Source organism: Plectrocnemia conspersa, unplaced genomic scaffold (genome assembly GCF_051122295.1).
Source record: "Plectrocnemia conspersa isolate PC_06_02 unplaced genomic scaffold, ASM5112229v1 ptg000005l, whole genome shotgun sequence".
NCBI lineage: Eukaryota > Metazoa > Arthropoda > Insecta > Trichoptera > Polycentropodidae > Plectrocnemia > Plectrocnemia conspersa.
Genome location: NW_028277169.1, coordinates 7,297,773 through 7,315,776, shown reverse-complemented (window position 1 = coordinate 7,315,776; position 18,004 = coordinate 7,297,773). Strand labels below are relative to the sequence as shown.

At 34.3% G+C, this 18,004-nt stretch overlaps 1 protein-coding gene and 1 long non-coding RNA gene across 4 annotated transcripts in view; one reads left to right on the top strand and one right to left on the bottom strand.

Moving 5' to 3' along the window:
- The window catches only part of LOC148234747 (protogenin B-like), a 119,345-nt gene that overhangs the window by 12,829 nt on the left and 88,512 nt on the right, over nucleotides 1-18,004 (bottom strand). For all 3 annotated transcript variants that reach the window (XM_088187140.1, XM_088187142.1, XM_088187141.1), the window contains exons 2-5: nucleotides 2,155-2,814; nucleotides 1,268-1,863; nucleotides 971-1,205; nucleotides 681-878 (exon numbers count right to left, since the gene is read on the bottom strand). In XM_088187140.1, coding sequence (XP_088043266.1) covers nucleotides 681-878; nucleotides 971-1,205; nucleotides 1,268-1,863; nucleotides 2,155-2,814 — 1,689 coding nt within the window. The remainder of the gene's footprint in view (nucleotides 1-680; nucleotides 879-970; nucleotides 1,206-1,267; nucleotides 1,864-2,154; nucleotides 2,815-18,004) is intronic.
- LOC148234749 (uncharacterized) lies at nucleotides 9,037-11,149 on the top strand. Its single transcript, XR_015809553.1, has 2 exons — nucleotides 9,037-9,849; nucleotides 10,045-11,149. It is a non-coding gene; the product is annotated as an uncharacterized LOC148234749 (long non-coding RNA).

Sequence of the window (18,004 nt, the reverse complement as noted above, 5' to 3'; positions counted from 1 at the left end):
CCATAACTCCTAGACTACGAGAGTAAACACAAATTTCAAAACTTGTCCCATCATTCACATCGTTGGAGCTCAATTTAAATTGAAATCAAATGGTATAAAAATTGTTTAACCATTTTCGAGCCACGGTATTTTCCGTACTACACGACCCTAATGCAAGCTTTTGTAATTAAAAAAAATATATATGTCAAGTGTTAACGACTTGTCAATGACTCTTATAACCCAAAAGAAGCCTTCCAGTGAATTTGGACACCATTTACAGTGGTTAAAAATCGAAAAGCTAGGGTTGTCACAACAAAACAATATTAAATTTTTTTTTTTTAATAGCAAACTAACATTTTTATACAAAGTAAAAAATACATCATTTTTTACAAAATATAAATCTGCATTATATCAATAATAATAAAAAAATTTGGCATTTTTTGCACGTCACTCTATAATAACTCATGAAATTTGGTCAAAAAGTATCATACTACAGACGCGCGAACGGGAGGTCTTTGAGAAACAAAAATAGTTGACGTTCTACATTAATTAAGATTCTGTAAATGCCCCGTATGTGGCTTTTGGCATTACGGTCGTGTAGCGAATGAGCCCCCTATGTGGCGCATGGCATTATAATGGTTAAATTACACAACTAGGAGCGAATATAAAATAAATTTGTAATATAAAAAATATATTATTACCTTCCAACATGATATGTATGGTGTATGCCAACACATTGAGTCGATTAGGAGGCTTCCACGTAATACGCACAGTTTCTGAATTAAGTGGTAGGCACTGTACTAAAGTCGGAGGAGTCACACCTTCGGACGAGCGCACAGATAACACTCCCCAAGCTTCAGCTTCGCCCAAGCTGTTCGAAGCCAAACACTGATAGACACCTAGGATATTAAAAAAAAGCATTAAAAATATCTGTACATCCATAGTATATGTACGAAAAATATTTTTAATTATATGGTAATTTGTCTCTCACCTCTGTCAGCGCTGACGGTATCACTGATGATCAAACCCGTCAGTCTCCTATCTACTGATTTCATTTTCAGCCGTCCGGTTATGCTAAGCTGTTTTCCATCTTTGAACCAAGTGATTTTAGGCGTTGGCGAACCTCCCGCTGAGCAGTTAAATCTGACAGTTCTAGCTGTCGGCGTGTACTCGGATATCGGCATCTGCTTGAGATAAGGCGCTCGCAATACCGTCAAATGATAGGCCTAAAAGTTAAAATTTATTAAACATTAAAGAATTGACGATGATGATAATAAATGAAAATTACCTGCTGAATAGTCTGGTTTCCGTTCGTGGCAATGCATGAGTAAGTCCCGCTGTTGCTCTCCGTCAACTGAGGCAATCTAAGAATCTCCATCGAGTTGAATTCTTTCTTGCTTCTGGACTCGATCTCTCTATCGGCTTGAAAACTCCAGATAACTTTGGGTTTGGGCCGTCCTTTCACGGCACATCCCAGAAAAATATCTTCACCGTACATTCCATTGACGTTCCTCAATTTTGTACCATTATCGGCGTTAATAAACTCAAAGTTGTCTGAAGCGTCGATGTTGACAAAATCAAGATTGTACAATTTTGACGACGATGTCGACACTGTGATATTTGCGGCGGGGCTATAGATAGTTTTGTTCAGTATCGAGTTGGTGAGTGTGCATCTGTACGATCCTGAATCTTCCATTTGAGAATTAGTGATCAATAAAGTACCACTCGGAAAAAAATAATATCGTTTGTTGCCAATCAAAGGGAACGAGTCCTTTTCCCAAGTGATGTTAAATTGCGGGACGGATCTTATCGAGCACGGCAGTCGTAAAGGGTCTCCTTCGAATACAAAACTGTCAGTTGGAAATTCAGTGAACGCTTCGAGAGCTAAAAAAATAAATAAAAAATCAAATAATACAATAAATTAGAGTACTTTAACAAGAATGATTATCTACCAAATGGAAGGTAAAAAATTGAAGATGGGATTTATAAGTTAGTATAATTAGGAACTACTAAGGAAAAGTCTTTTCGATCCATGAGCATTAAAAAATCTTAGTGTTATAGATATAAAATATAAATATTCATTACAATACATTTAACAAACGGTAAATTTTTAAAACAGAAAGATCTTAGTGATACTAATGGATGATTACTAAATTTAAACCATCTAACACTCACAAGCATATTGTAACAGCACCATCAAAGATAAAATGGCACCGTGAGAACTGCTCGCTAAGCAGCGATACTCCCCCGTGTCTAGCAATCCCAATCTCTGCGTCCATCTGCCACCGAAACGTTTAAAAAACAGCGTCCCATTCTCCATTACGGTCCTCTTATTGTCATTGGCCATGATTTCAGAGCCGTTATGAAACCACTTATAAGTCACGTTCGTGTCTGTGTCGTATTCCATGGAATTTCTTTGCGATTTACTACCCTTCTTAATATCGCCATCGAGAGTTTTCTTGTTGAGTTTCTTATTCGACTTTCTCCTGCCGTCTTCGTTGCGTCTTCTCGGACGGTTTTCATAACCGCCGTCCGACAAATAGTCTTCGCCGTCGTCTTCGAACTGAGTCGTATCATCATCTTCGTTAATGTTCTCGTACTGATCGTCGTCCTCGTGGTAAGAATGCTTCTTTTCGCTCTTTCTTTGGTTTTCTTTCTGGGGCTCTTCATCTTCGTGCAGGACTTGAGTATAGTTTTTAGAGATGCCCAATATGTTGGACTGCTTCCTGCGCACCTGAGCGATAGCCCGAGGGTTTGCGGCTTTACAAGGCAACCACAAGGGAGCTCCCCGTACCCCCACTATCCCAGGGGGGCCAGGTCCTCCGCCAGTCCACACTGAAATTAGAAAAAGAACAGATGAATTCAGTGCAAATTAAATTACTTATTAATATAAATTGTTTGATATATTCCCTTCATATTCTGGTGCAATTGATTAAATATCTATATGGAAAGGGTTAATTTTCTTTTAGCGAATAGTTTCAGTGTTCAAGTCTTTCGCATTAAACTAAAATACATAACTAGTATTTTATCCGTATTATAGTAGTAAGTAAAAAATATAATTAAAATAAAAGAAAACATATGTTGTAATAACTTGTATAATAAAAATACTGGTTTATTTTAAAGACATGGTTTTATATGTAATTAGCATTTAAAATAAAAAGAACGATTTAATATGTGTAGATATAATTTTTAATAAGCAGGCACGTCATGTAGGGAGAGGGGGCAGGCAGGGGCATTTGTCCCCCTTGAATTTGGGCAAAAAATGCATGTCATTTAATGAAATACTATGAATTATAATAAAATCGAAATATTAAAAAATGACCACTGACCAATCAACTTTTGCCCCCCCACCCTTAAAAAAGGTTGAAATGAAGTCCTAGATTCTAAACCAGAAATTCTTGGTTTATCCCTATAAAAAATCTAAAAAAATATGTCATTTCAATGAAATTATATCGGAATACATTTTTACTAATAGATTTATATATTTTAACAGTAAAAATATAACTTATCTGGCATGTGCTAGTAAAATATTATGATTTCAACTTTTTCATACGTTGGCAAATGTTACAGTGAATGTGTATTTTTGGTTGAAGTTATATTTTCACTAGTGAATTCCAAATACATTTACAGATGTAGATATATATATATATCTACTAGTGAAAATATAATTTAACTGATAGGCGCTAGTATTGCTCTGAAATGTTTATGAAAGGCAATTTGACAGTTGCGAAACGTCATTTGCTGTTCAAAACCAAACATAACCCAATGAAAATTCTAAAACTAATTATAGTTTTACAACTTTCATTACAATATTATTTGGACCACTAAATGTATCAAGGTACTCGCTATAAATCAATTAAATTTTTATCGCCTTAAGAATAGATAAAGCGCGTAACCGTTTCCAATTTACCTTATCGGCCAACAGCAATTTTATTGAAAGAAATTCGCCACACTTATTTAATTGGTCGTTCCAACTAAAAGGGATGGACCAAATATTTCGATTTCATATATTTTTCTGGCAAATTCAAGGTGGAGGCAAAGGCCCTCCAGTTTATAATTCACGTCAAAACACTCATAGTAAGACTTTTTATGGCAATATTATGACTTACAATCGAATGAAGTATATCTAACCCAAATTTTAACCAATAGAAGAGCACAAAAACAATTATCCTTTTTCAGTCGCAGTGAGAACGCTCGGGAACGAACGTTCCCACTGCGACTTTATTAATATATTTGCATTGTTCAAATATAAAAAGTGGTAAAAAAACCCAGAAAATACTATCTGATATTTTCTGAACTAAATACTATCTGTCGCCGTCGTAATGGGAAAGCTCGGTATTCTGGCGTTTACACTACGACTTTTAAAATAAATTACAAATTAAATGAGGAACATATAAACCGAATTTTGCCCAATAGAAGGGCACAAAAAACCATTATCACTTCTCAGAAATCAAAAATTCACAATACCCGCCGACGCGATTTTATTGCTTTTGACGTGAATTTTTGACTTCTGCGAAGTGATAATTGTTTTTGCGCCCTTCTATTGGCCAAAATTCGGTTTGAATACACTTTGAAATTCAAAATTACCTCATCTTGATCATTTTTTGGATCCACTAGTGCTATATAATATTATTATTAGATAATTAAAAACAGTCCATTAGTTAAATGTTCTTAAATAACGTAAATGTGTTTTTTTTAATTTTAACGTTTCAGAGGATTTGTATTTCCGATATCAAATATGTTTTTAATACTTTTAAACATATATATGTGTGTGTTTTTGATATGTAAGAATCACGTGCGTTAGTTCGGACAAGTATGTCCAGATTTTGGAAATTTACTGATCCGACTTATTTTAGTATAGCTCGGATGATTTCGAAAAATCTAATAAAGGTGAAGTATTATTTTAATTATTTTATTTAGATAGAAGTTTTCCAGAGGCATCGTATAATAGGTATTCCTCATGCGGAATATCTTCGCTAATTCAGATCTCTTCGCACAATCCCTAATCCGGGAGACGCCTTAAGCCGCGGTAAGATTTACGCACGATCCGAAAGATAATAGCTGCGTAAATTTATTTAACGTTTTGCCATGAGAGATTTATCGGGCGGAGGAACCGCAAGAAAACTTTTTTCTCTCTAAGGAAATTACTCCACCTAACACACATCCATTTATATGAATAAGCACATACGCGTGAGATATACGTAAACTTTGGTTGTATGATGCGTCAGTAACATATTTGATTTATTTTAGTTGTATGATAGCAAATAAGAGAAAAGAAGATCAACGCTTCTATAATAGTAGAGCTGTATTTATTACCAATTTTGACAATATAGTGTGGCGGTCTGAATGTGTCGAAAATAAAGGAATTATAACGGTCCCGGGGACAAGATAAGGGGTAACTCATCAATAGTAATCCATACAGCTGAATCATATTTCTCAAAATCTACATAGAAGTAGTATCCACTACCGGGGTTCCATTTTGAAGAGCTTGCCTCATAGAGGTCCTGCGCCTCTGCTACTTCCAGAGTACCCGCAGAGGGTAAAACTTCACAACGGAGCCCCCAAAGGGCCTGCACTAAAGAAATACAGCATTATTCACAAACATTTGTCCATAAGTTTAATTTTACAATCTAGAAGTTTGGCGTTATATATGTATGTATGTCATTTACAAAATCAGATATTCTTAGCACAAAAATTTAAATACACCCAATGAAGGGCTCTAAAATGATCCCCCGATGCAATTATAGCTGTGGCCAATTTAAAGTTGACATGGCGGTTCTTATACGTATTTTGATTAGTTTATCAACTTTGATGCATTTTTCATACGTTCTAGAATTTATAATAGATAATTATAATTGTTAACTTTTGTTTTCCGTTAATACTGTTAAAAAATACGTTTATTGTAAAATTAGGAATGTATATTACATCATTTCTGGGAAAAATGTATTTTTTTCGTCACCCCAGCAAGTGTATAATGGCGAGCCTCACACTCAACACATGCGTGCGACCTTTTTTTTTGTTCTATTCATAGAAAGCAATATCGAGGACGTCTAAAAATTAGAAGCCTGTAAATAAAACACTATTATAATATCTTAAAAAAAAATTTGACGTAATTTCACCTTTCTTTTTAATAAATTTTTGTGTTCTACTTTTTTTTGAAAATTTTTGTTCAAAAACTATTAGAAGGACAAATTTTCTCGTGGGAGCTTAAGACATTACGAAAATTTTGTTCATAGGTCATCTCTGAAAATTATTTGAGGGGAAATTGTCACGGGAATTCAAAGACTTTGGATTTTTTTGTTCAAGGAGGACAAAGAAGAACAAAAGGACGACAAAAATTTTGAGGAAGACAATCCCCGTTAAAGGACGTCTGGACAAACCTCCTCAAAGGAAGACTTATGTATAGTGTTGGAATAATAACATCAAAAGAACAGGGAAGACAAATTTGCATATAGGAGTCTCCTTTTCTTCATGAGCATTATTAGAAAGTAGTTAGTCCTCGTGCTATATATTCTGATTTATAATATGCATATGTATTGTTAATATTATATAATTTATTATGATTAAGATGCAATCATTTTGCTGCGACGTAATTTGTTAATCGCAGGAATTGAACGTGCCGATAAGCCGATTATGAAATGTTGACATTCGATATAAAAACAATAGAAGTACTGTTGACTCATGTACTCCATTAAAAATCGTCACAATATATAATAACATATATAAAGGAAAGAAATAAAGAGTCACAGACACTTAGTCTTTCGTCAATCAATTCCTCCTCCCGATCCTGAACACTCAAAACCTTCCAACGGAAGGCTTCCAGTACAAGTTGAACCTGGAAGCTGAGAAGAGTCGCCTAATTTTTTTATCGAAGACTTCGGACTTCCTCTCTTTGTATTACTCTCAAGGATTGTAGAAATTCTCAAGCGAATCCATGTTTTCGTGATCTCAAATGTCTAAATTTAAACAGGCCTTTCTAAATGAAAGAAGAGGATGGGTTAAGAAGGTTCTTTCTTCTTCTGCAGGACTGTTCCCATGTATACAATGGATACAACAGCTACCTCCTCAGTGTGACGAACAAGTAAAGCACTTGCTGAAAGCAGACGGAAGCTCGAAGCTCTGACCTTCCCCGGTGCTGCCGTCGTGTCACTCATTTGCGCAACGTTATTGGCAAAAAAAGAGACCTTCACGCACGGTGCGAGTAGCCAGGGGCTCTGCGAGGAGCGGTCGACCCGAACCCGAAGCCGATGGACAACGCACAGCTCCTTAAACCGCGGGAGTTCGCCGAACTCTCAACCGAACCGAGTGACCCCTCGGATCGAAACACCTGCCCGAGGTGATAGCGATTAGCGTCTTACTATTCAGACCCATGTGCATAGGGCAGTTGCGGCAAGTCCTAGACACAACTAAGACCTTGCCGATCCAAACAAACACCTACCGATAGTTCAAAATATGTAAATTAAAGAAAAAAGTTTGAGAATCGCCGGCCTAGTTCATTAGACCATCTTCACTTTTGAGATTTAAAGTGCGCGGTGAAAAAAGACGCCTCAGTTACATAATCGTCGATGTGGGTATTTGAATTTAAAATTAGTAAACTACACACACTGCGTACCGCCACCGTACAGCTAAGCTGTAAATATAGTGACCCACAAAAAATAGTGAGATCTATGCAAATTATCTACATAAATCAGGCGTGCAAGTATTTTGGACTTTGAAGACACTTATGTACTTGGGAGGTTACACTGTACATGTTTGTAAAAATGTTATTAAAAAAAAGTTAATTACATTTTTATGATACATGTTTAGGATCCAAAATATTCCGTGAGAAAAAAATACAATATTGTTAGTTACATCTGCTAAAGAACACATATACTACAAACATATTTTTAGCCTGCACATAAAAAACGCGATTCATCTGTGCGTCCTATGTCGTCCCTCTCCACAGAGGTACTTGTTTTAAGAACTAACAATCACTGATGAACTATTAAATACCATATTTATGATATCGTAAAATAAGAGTAAAAATATAAGTTTGATTTTATAAAATATTGTGATTTTAAGAGCAGTGCATTACATCTACATATTATACAAGAAACGGCAAATAAAAAATGTAAATATTTTATTTGGGAGGATGTGCTGATTTAAAATATGTTATTAGTTTTTTTAATAAAACGAAACGTTATGTGTATATATATATATGTAGAGTAATTTAGTGAGAGAGAAATAAAACGCGCTATACACAAGCCCTTCTATCTACCGAAAACGTGTTAAATTCCGCCAGAAACATAAGCAATGTCATACAATAGCTCAGTAATTAAAAAAGATGTATAATACATATATACATACATACATACACATCAGGCGCGGGCGGTCCGTATGCTCTTATCTCTCACTCACTCTCGTCACTTAGCACGCGAGCGATCGAGAGGGAAAGTATCTCACCACCCGCGCTTGATATACATATATATGTAAGCGCGAAATCTTATATTAAAATAGCTCCAGCTCCTCGTAGCTAACGCGGAATACATAATTGTTTGATTGATATTCGTGTTACGTTTACAAATATTTAATCAATTTTGCTGAATTAATTCAATTGCAGCTGAGCTTAATTCTGGCGATTTGATAAAGCTGAAATGAAGTACCAGATCAAAAATAAATTAAGCTTTTGACGCCTTCACTGATAAGTGATTCGAACAGCATCATGTTGTGCATATTTTATAAATTAAAAAAGTTTATATAAGTAATTATTCATTAATTTCAATAATTATTATTACACAATATTTTTTTTAATTAAATAATATTTTACATGCAATTCATTTATTTTTTGCACTAATTTGTTAAATAAATTAATATCGGTAAAAACAGAGAAAAAAATTAAGAATATATTCAATATTGAATAGTTTATGATTATAAAAAAGCATGTAGCCGACAAATAGATAAATGTGCAATGCTAGCGTATTAATGAGATGGAGGACGAAAGCCATAGGCGATTCGGCTAGTATGGACGTATTGGCCCAAACGGTCATCAAAAGAGGGTGCGATCGTAACTCTCGAGTATTTTTTTTTAATATGTTTCTTAAGAACTTTTTTATACAATATTCGTACATAACAACAATGGAACGAAATGATTCGATTTATAATCTCATGTGGTAAAAAGATATTTAAAGTTGGATTCAAACGGGTAATGGAATACAAACTTTGTGACAAACGATCCGTGGTTTACTTTATCCGCTGTAATATTTGCTTACACAAAACATAAATTAGTTCATTATCCACAAAAGAAAAAGGGAAATCCAACTTTGTCTTCCATTGGATAAAGGACCCCCGAAATCCATTAAACCCGTGGTTTATAAAGTTCTTGACATGTGTGCATTAATTATTGGCTTTAAGAAACTTTTGAGAATGTTTCATTGAAATGTATCGCTAATTATAATCACGCATTAACCTTCTACGCCCATGTGGCATCAATGGTTAGGAAACTCAGACACGAGGGGAGGCTATTAAAAATTTGTGCGTTTAGTTTCTCCCTCTCGCCCCCTATCGAACTATTTGACTTTTATAAATGAACCGAGAGAAAGAAGTAAAAATAGTATACAATAGTGTTTTTTAGCTTTACAATTTAATTATAACTTTCTAGGTATCTGATTAATCAGTATCGCCCCTCACACTACATAATCCTAGGAAATACGATAGGTGTATGGCGTAAGTGTCTCAAATATCAAAGTTTAATTATTTAATTTAATTATCGACAAGCTTTTAAATAAATCAATGGTTAAAATATTATTTCATTAATTATGAAAAATAATATCAATTAAATGGCCACCTTTGGACTTTTTGCAGCACCGGTATTTCGACCATAACTTGTTGGATGTTAGTTTTTAGGTGCTCAAATGGCGTTAAATTGTATTATTTTGGTGGACAGTTTCCACCCCCCTCCCCCTCCGCCTGAATTTGGCCAGAAAAATGCATGTCATTTAATGAAATACTTAAAAGGTAAAATGACTTCCCTGATTTAAAACCAGAAATTCTGGGGTTATCCCTTAAAGGAAATCTAAAAAAAAACAGTCTCGAAACTATCTTGAATATATTTTTTAATGGCACTTGGATTTATGGATCCTTACCGATATTACTACGGTTTTATGATATGAGAGTATTGGTTCAAGTGTATTTAAACTGAATTTTGGTCAATAGGAGGGCGCAAAAACAAGTATCATTTAAAACGGTTGTCGGATGTCTCTTTTAAAAAAGCAAAAATCTGTCATAAAGTAATAAAACCTTATCACTAAAATCTTATTTTAGACTGAGAGAGGCATCTTTGGCGCAGATTAATAAAGGCGAGCGGAAATGGGCCGGGTCATAAAATCACTTAAGGGACAAATGTTAACAAAAAATACTGTTAACCATCGGATGCGGGTGCTCGGATCTGCCTGTCCGTGCCCGACAGCGGACAGACAAATTTGTGTATTTTCTCACCACACACGATCGGATTTGTCCGTCAGGCACCGATCCGTCGGACGTGCCCGCGCGTGTATGGCCAGCTAATAAGAAAAAGTTTTTGTCCGGTAAAGGTTAACCGTAATATTTTAGTATAGAAGCTTGTGTATAATCACTATTTGTATTATTGTACTATTCTATTAAAATATTAGTCTCATTGTCATTTCGGATTTAAAGTTAACTTTATGATGGCATTATAACAGCGCTAGGTACATCTGCAAACAGCGCGTGTGACCTCTACATACGTTTATATTATATTATGATACATAACAATAAATTTAATTCTTCTCGAATTGAGATAAGGGGCAAATACGTATATTTTTTTAGAACCACAGTAAACGACTCCGGCAAGTCTGGCGCTTGAGGTTTTGTTCAAGCCAAAAAAACACGCAATAAAGCGCGCCAAAAACACGTTACATAAAATCGGTCACAACGCTATCGAACTCATCGGCACATTTATGACGACTTACATACAAATAATAAACTAGGCGTTCAATGAGCTCGCTACAAATAACGACTTTCTGACGATGCTAAAACATAGAAATGAATTAGCATGAAGCGAATAATTTGTGAAGGTCGAAAATAATAGTAAGTAAGAATGTGTGCGAAAAAAATGGTTAAATGGAAACCGTACGCACGTAGCCGAGAAAAAACCAAACAAAAACAGTGGGGAAAAGAGAGAGATGGAAGAAGAGGAGGAAGAAGCGAAGAGCGATTATTTTCGATACGGATGAGGAAAAGGTTAATGTATGCATACATTCGGAATAGTGAAATAATTGCAGGCGATGCTCATTGAGCGGAAGGAGGTGCCAATTATCACAAGCTTTTATGTTTCAAGAGCCGTTTAATTACGTTTCTATCGAAATAATCCCTATTAAAATATATATTATATTGCTTTTGATATAAATCCGGGACTTCCGGGAAGCGAGTTTTTTTATGTCTAACAGATTTTTTTCTTAGAACACGCTCTTGCGTTGATTGCGATCTCGTACGCATTACATTGACATTAAAATTTATAGTATAAAAGTAGTTTTATAACCAATGTATAACATACAAAATCGTCATATAATATACATAAAACCACTATTTAGTCTGTTAACTTAAAACTAAGAACGATAATAGATACAATAATAATAACTTTTAAACTATGGCGAATAATTTATAAGATAAATATGTGTTTTGGCATCTTGTTTATGTTATAGTTTAATGTTTTATCATAATCTCTTATACATACTTAGTATTAGTTTGTTGTGGTGAGTACGATGAAACACGATCTTAAATTAGCCATTAGCAATACCATTAAATATATGCTTAGATAGATCTTTCGTACATGAATTCGAAATTTTATAATATATTTATACATAATACATATAGTGTACTATTATATAACACTAAATAGCTCAAAATTGGTTAAAAAAATATACGAAAAAAACTATAGTGAATAATTTAACATTTTTTATTATGGACTGCATTGAAAAGAGCAGATTGTGTTTTTTTTATTATTAATTTATACTTCACATTAAAAAGCTTCGACTGAGACACAATCCTACCAATAAGAGCAGTGTTCTGATTTATTTGGGTCATGCTCGTTATAGCCATGATGAAAGAAGGGAAAATCCCACCCGGTCCTTCTTATACTACTGACTTCCGTACTACGCGGACGCGCCATGTAAATGGACATCAAAGTGCAATGAATCGAGTAAAGTATAAAAATCACTACCATTGGAAGATATCAAATGATACTACAAAATGCCGTGGATTTTATTAGTGAAATTTGGGCAACATTTAATAAAGATATAAATGTGGACAACTCTTGGATAAGGGGTATACTTGCCAAAAAAATCGTTATTGACCGAATAAATACATCTAACACGTATATGGGGTCAATCGACACAAAAGCACTGTTTTTTATTTAAGAAGAGTGACGCTTTTTAATGAATGAAAGAAATTATACGGGTCAAATAAGTTTTATACATTCGTCGTTAAGAAGGCAATGATATGGGGGTGCTTCTTATTTTTCGGAATGGAAGGTATTCACTTCGTCGACGGAAGAGTGAAAGTAACGGATTAAAAAATCATCCTGATTTTTTTCTAACGATTATAAAGCACATCGACACAAATTTGGAGTGCAACTTCATGAACGAATAAGTGTTTTTATTATTAATTTAACCGACGGATCAAGTAATTTCTATCTGTTATGATCGCTGATGGTAACACATAATATACTCATATAAACCCGAAGGGTTACTCCAGATCACCAATTTGGATTCAGAAATCGCCAAAATCAGCAGCAATTATTTTAAGGGCAGAATGTAATGCACCGTTGCGTTCATAGATCAGGTTTTTAACAAAGTATGCCACGATGGGCTGCTCTATAAGATAAAAATAAAGCTTCCGAATTAAGTATATTAAATATTAGAATATTACATAAGAGGTAGATACTTTCGCGTGAGAGTCAACGCGGAGAGCGCAGTGCTGAAAGAGATCAACTTCGGAGTTCCACAGGGAAGTGTATTGGGTCTGGTACATACTCTAATGATCTCCCAAAGATAGGTTTAGTAACAATAGCGACATTTGCGGTCAATACAGCGTGTGATGGCTTCTCAACAGGAGCCATTGAATGCTTCAGAAAAACTTTAGAGAAACCTTAACGTAATTGAACGATGGATGAAAAATTGGAGAATGGAAGCAAATAAGACGAAATCAACATATGTAACGTTCACATTGAATAAAATGTCGTCAATGGCCAAATGTTACAATACAAGGTGGATATATTTGGACAGAAGACTTACATGGCGGAAACATATTTTTACTAAAACACTCTCATTAATTATAAAAAAAAATGTTTTCGAAAATTTGGGCGCCAAATCTTTCTTTTTTTGGAACAGTATCGTCTTTGATCGACCGCTTCTGGATGCCTCCTAAATTTTTAGATCAGGTACCAAAGCACCAATTTATTCCAATATTTTTTGACAGTTACAATTATCCGAAAGACCCTTATGAGAAAGGAGTGTGTAGAAAATTATAAATATGTTTGTTCAAAATGCGACATATTAAAAAAAAACATTTATATGATTTTTGTGATTGAGATGTAATTTATTTATATTATTTTATTTTGACTATTTGGACTATTTTGGAATATTTGGGTAAAAATATGTCTGAACGGAGATAAAAATATCCGTTTTGTTTTCACTTCGCCAGCCATCCCTATCATACAAAACATCCTTATTACCTTATTAAATTATGTTATGTAACCGAGGTATTGCAATCCCTACACACAATCCATAGCAGTGAAATTAGCAAAGCGTGAAACATTATCTATATTCGCAGCATTATTTGTGCGGACTTTTCAGTAAAAATCTTCTTTTAAGACAAAGTTTCATATTATGTCATATGTTTATATAACCTATAATCTCTATTGCTCTAAAATAAAATACAGTTACTGAGTTAAGCATAGACTTTTCAGGCGTTAATTAAAAAAATCGGTTTTGTGCGTATTTTGTATTGAAATTATCAAAATTGAATTGGTCACAAGCCACGTAGCGAAAAAGTTATACTTTCTACTACTTCACTTTGAAAAACACAAGCTTAGGAAGAACAGATAAAACCTTTCACGCCATAGCGATTTCGCACCAGTGATGCAACGACCCTAGGCGCCCGTAACCGAGGGGCGTCCGAAATCTCTCCCAAAACCGATCGCCGCGGACGTACGCGCGTCGTATTATATTTATAAACCAGATTAATCAAGATAACGCAGATTCTCTAACCAAAACGTTCATCTGGCGGCCGCAGGGAGGCCCCACTGGGTTCTCTCGAGACGCCGGCGGTAAAAAGAAAAGAGGGGACCGGCGAAAAAAGACGAGGCCCGCCATTGAAAGTCCACAAAAAGAGAAGTCCCAGACGTCCGCGCCCTACGCCAAGGGCTCGGCCGTTGAGAGGGACCCAGCGCTTTCGATGTGGGGGGGGAGTTCTTTCTGCCCAAACGGCAAGCCCAGGGCTGGAAATTGATTTACACGCGTCCACCTAATTGGCGACGTTAATTCCGACGGGAAAAACTACCCTATAGAGTAGGAGGGGTGAGTGTGGGAGGTAGCGGGCGAAATCGAGGGGGCGTAGGCTCTGGGCCTACGCAAAATCGTAGGGCTCGGAACTGCGCAATACGCGAGAGAAGGGGGCGGCCAAATTTATATGCGCAGTAAAGTATTTTAGGGCTGTATATACTATATACAAACATACTTGTGTGTGTATATATATATACAATATATATAGAGCGATACAAGGCAGTTCGACTAGTTTCGCGATGACACATTCTTTAGCCATTTCGTGTCATCTTACAGGAGACATCAAACAATTATTTTTAATAATGGATCAGTCACAGTGATATCAGTTACCTACCATCTAGAAAGCAATAACATAATAATTGTTAGACTTTTGCTTTCATAATATATAAGAAAATAATTTTTAATTACAATTTTACTATTGTTGTAATTAGTTTTTTTATAGCTACTTATGACCAGTAACTATTAGTATTTGAAGCTTTCAATACCAATATTTTTATATTCAGGAATATTGTGCAATTTACGACATTTATTCGTAGCTGTAATGTTTTTATATATTTCAAGAACAGAGGATTCACACTTTCGACATCAAATATTGGATTTGCCAATAAAGAAAAGGCTTTGTAAAATTGCGTTGTATGTTGTCTTCATAAAGTAAAGGAAAATCATAGTCGTGTCATTATATAAGTAGTGTTTTTCATTTCTTAATTAATTTGGACACATTTAAAAATAAATGTATTAAAAAGTATTTATATTACAGTATAAATTAAAAGTCTATTTATGGATTTAGATATTACAATTACTAATTAAAATATAAATGAACGCGAATAATAGTAAAAACATTTAAACACACGAGTACATAATTATTACATTATTAATTTATCTCATATTTAATTAACGGTATTTTTCCGTCACATGATAATTTCATTCGTATTTTGCAATATGTATAGTTTATAGCATTTACATTAAAACATTGATTCTTGTTTCGTTTTGCTGATTAATAGTTCTTACCAAAGACTTAAACAAGTCGTTGATCGAAAAATAATAAGAGGAAGACAAAACAAACTATTTCATAAAACGTTTAATCAAGTCGGTCATAAAACTTGTATTTCCAAACGGTGTTTTTGAAAAAATATTCCTGTCCCTTTTCTCACTACCTGCTCTGAATGCAGCTGTGAATTTAGCGAATTTAAAATACTACTTGTTTTTAATTTAAAAAAACATTTGTATAAATTAAATTTTAAACATAAAAACCTTCTTCAAAAATTCTTGCGAAACCTTCAAATTTCTCGAGAAATGAGAATCATATATTTGCGTTTTTATCGAAAAAATTTTGCTCAAAAACTGTAAAGATTTGAACGTCAGTATTTTTTTATAATTTAATCTACATGCATTATTTTTATTTCGAGAAAATTGTATAGTTATATATTTTACATTTTTTCGCAATAATACCTTTATATAATATATCTTGAACGGAAGATGCTAAATACATATGCAATTTCAACTTCAATTGTTGGATTTGCCACGAAATATAATACGTAGCTACACATTAGATTTAAATGCATTATTTTTTAGCGAATAATTTGCTATTACGATATTTTAAATATAATATTTTAATATTAGGCCTGCCGAGAGGGGACAAATTCATAGCAAGAATATATTTACAAAAAAAGTAAGAACCGACCTCAAATAATGAGTCTGAACTATATATTGATGTATTTCAGGTATAAGTTCCTTTAGCCATTTTTTATACATATTATACAATAAATAAAAGAAGCGGAACATTGCCTTCAAAAGCACACACTTTCTATTGTAGATAGTACTTTCACAATAAACGTGACAGATGATAGTTTTTGGACGCGGCTCTGTTGGTGTTAAAATCTGTTCGCAAAATATTGTTGACTTAATTTCTTTTTGAACGTTTAAAAAATATTAGACATGAAAGAAAATATTCAACGAATGTAAATTAGTAGCAGTAAATTTAAATATTCGATCTGAAAATTCAGATCGAATACATAAGTAAGAAGCAAAGAAATAACGAAAAATCAACAACAGCACCAGTTGAATTATATAAATTTAATGTTTTTATAGATTGTATTGTCGATAATTTGACTAGATTTAATGCAGCAAAATAAATAAATAATACATTTAGTTTCATGTGCTTTTATTCCTAAAAGAAAATCTAGAAAAAAAAACTATCCCAAGGATGCTAATTACATTTAAAATTTCGACTTCAGTTAATAGATTTGGCAATAAAGATGAGGATTTTTAAAAATGTTGTATGTGTTCATATCGGGAACCGGATGACATTATCTAAATACTGTAATGTTGAGCTATTTGAAGAAATTAAGGCAAACTATCTGAAAACCACGTTAGTTTTTTAAAATATACTAGATATTAAAAAAAAAAAACAGCAACCGGTAACATCTGAAAGACATGTATTTAAATCCCACCTTGTTAAAAGCATTATATAATTGATTAATAAACAGATTATATATATTTTTAATATTTTCCTAATCTCACGGATGATTATCGCAATGATGCATATATGATATATAAAATATTGTAATGTTTGAACTACACTCTCTGAAAGTTGTCCGAACCGAAGTTCAACTGAAGTCGGCCATGGTCGCCGACTTCCTAGTAGCGGACACATTGCCACAAATTTCATATGCCGTCCGGACGGCGGCTATTAACGACGTCCGCACGGCGGCTGCTGTCATGTACAGCTGGCATATTTGCGCGCGATCGAAAAATGTGCCAAATAATCGCAATTTTTAAATTGTCATATTATTAAAATTACGCTACAGATAATTAGAAAAGTTTGTGTGGGCACTCACCAATACAATATCAGTGAAAACTTTTTGGTCGTAAATATACAATTTACGCAAAATCTTTGTCGGCTTTTGCAAAATGATATAAGGCATAAAAATGATACTTCTGAATACGAACACCACATCTGTGACTATCCTAGAATTTGTCGCCATCGATTCTAAATAAGAATTCGTTATGGTGTGACATTTATATAAACTGATCTAGGAAAATACATAATATTCGAAACGATTTTTTTTAACAAAATCAACTACCACTAATTATTTATTTTATATGAAAAAAATATAATTACGATATCTGTTAGAAGAATATACTATCAAAAATATAATTAATCCCTTTTGGTGCCCTAAAATATTCAAAGATGTCAGTAAAAGTCTGTTGAAGTCCCCAATAAGCATGTGGTATTATAACTTGACCACGATGCAACGCTCGGCGTGCGTGTTAACCATAGGACGCCTACGCGCATACTGAAATTGAACCGAGCTACTCGTTCTATCTCAGTTTGCGAAAAACCATATCATTATCTCTCTCATTCTCATCACTTATCACGCGAGAGAGCGAAAGGGGAAGTATCTCACCGCTCGCGCCCGAAAGAGCAGCTCCGACTTCGTTTTCTTTGACTTCGGTCCGTTTGCCGACAA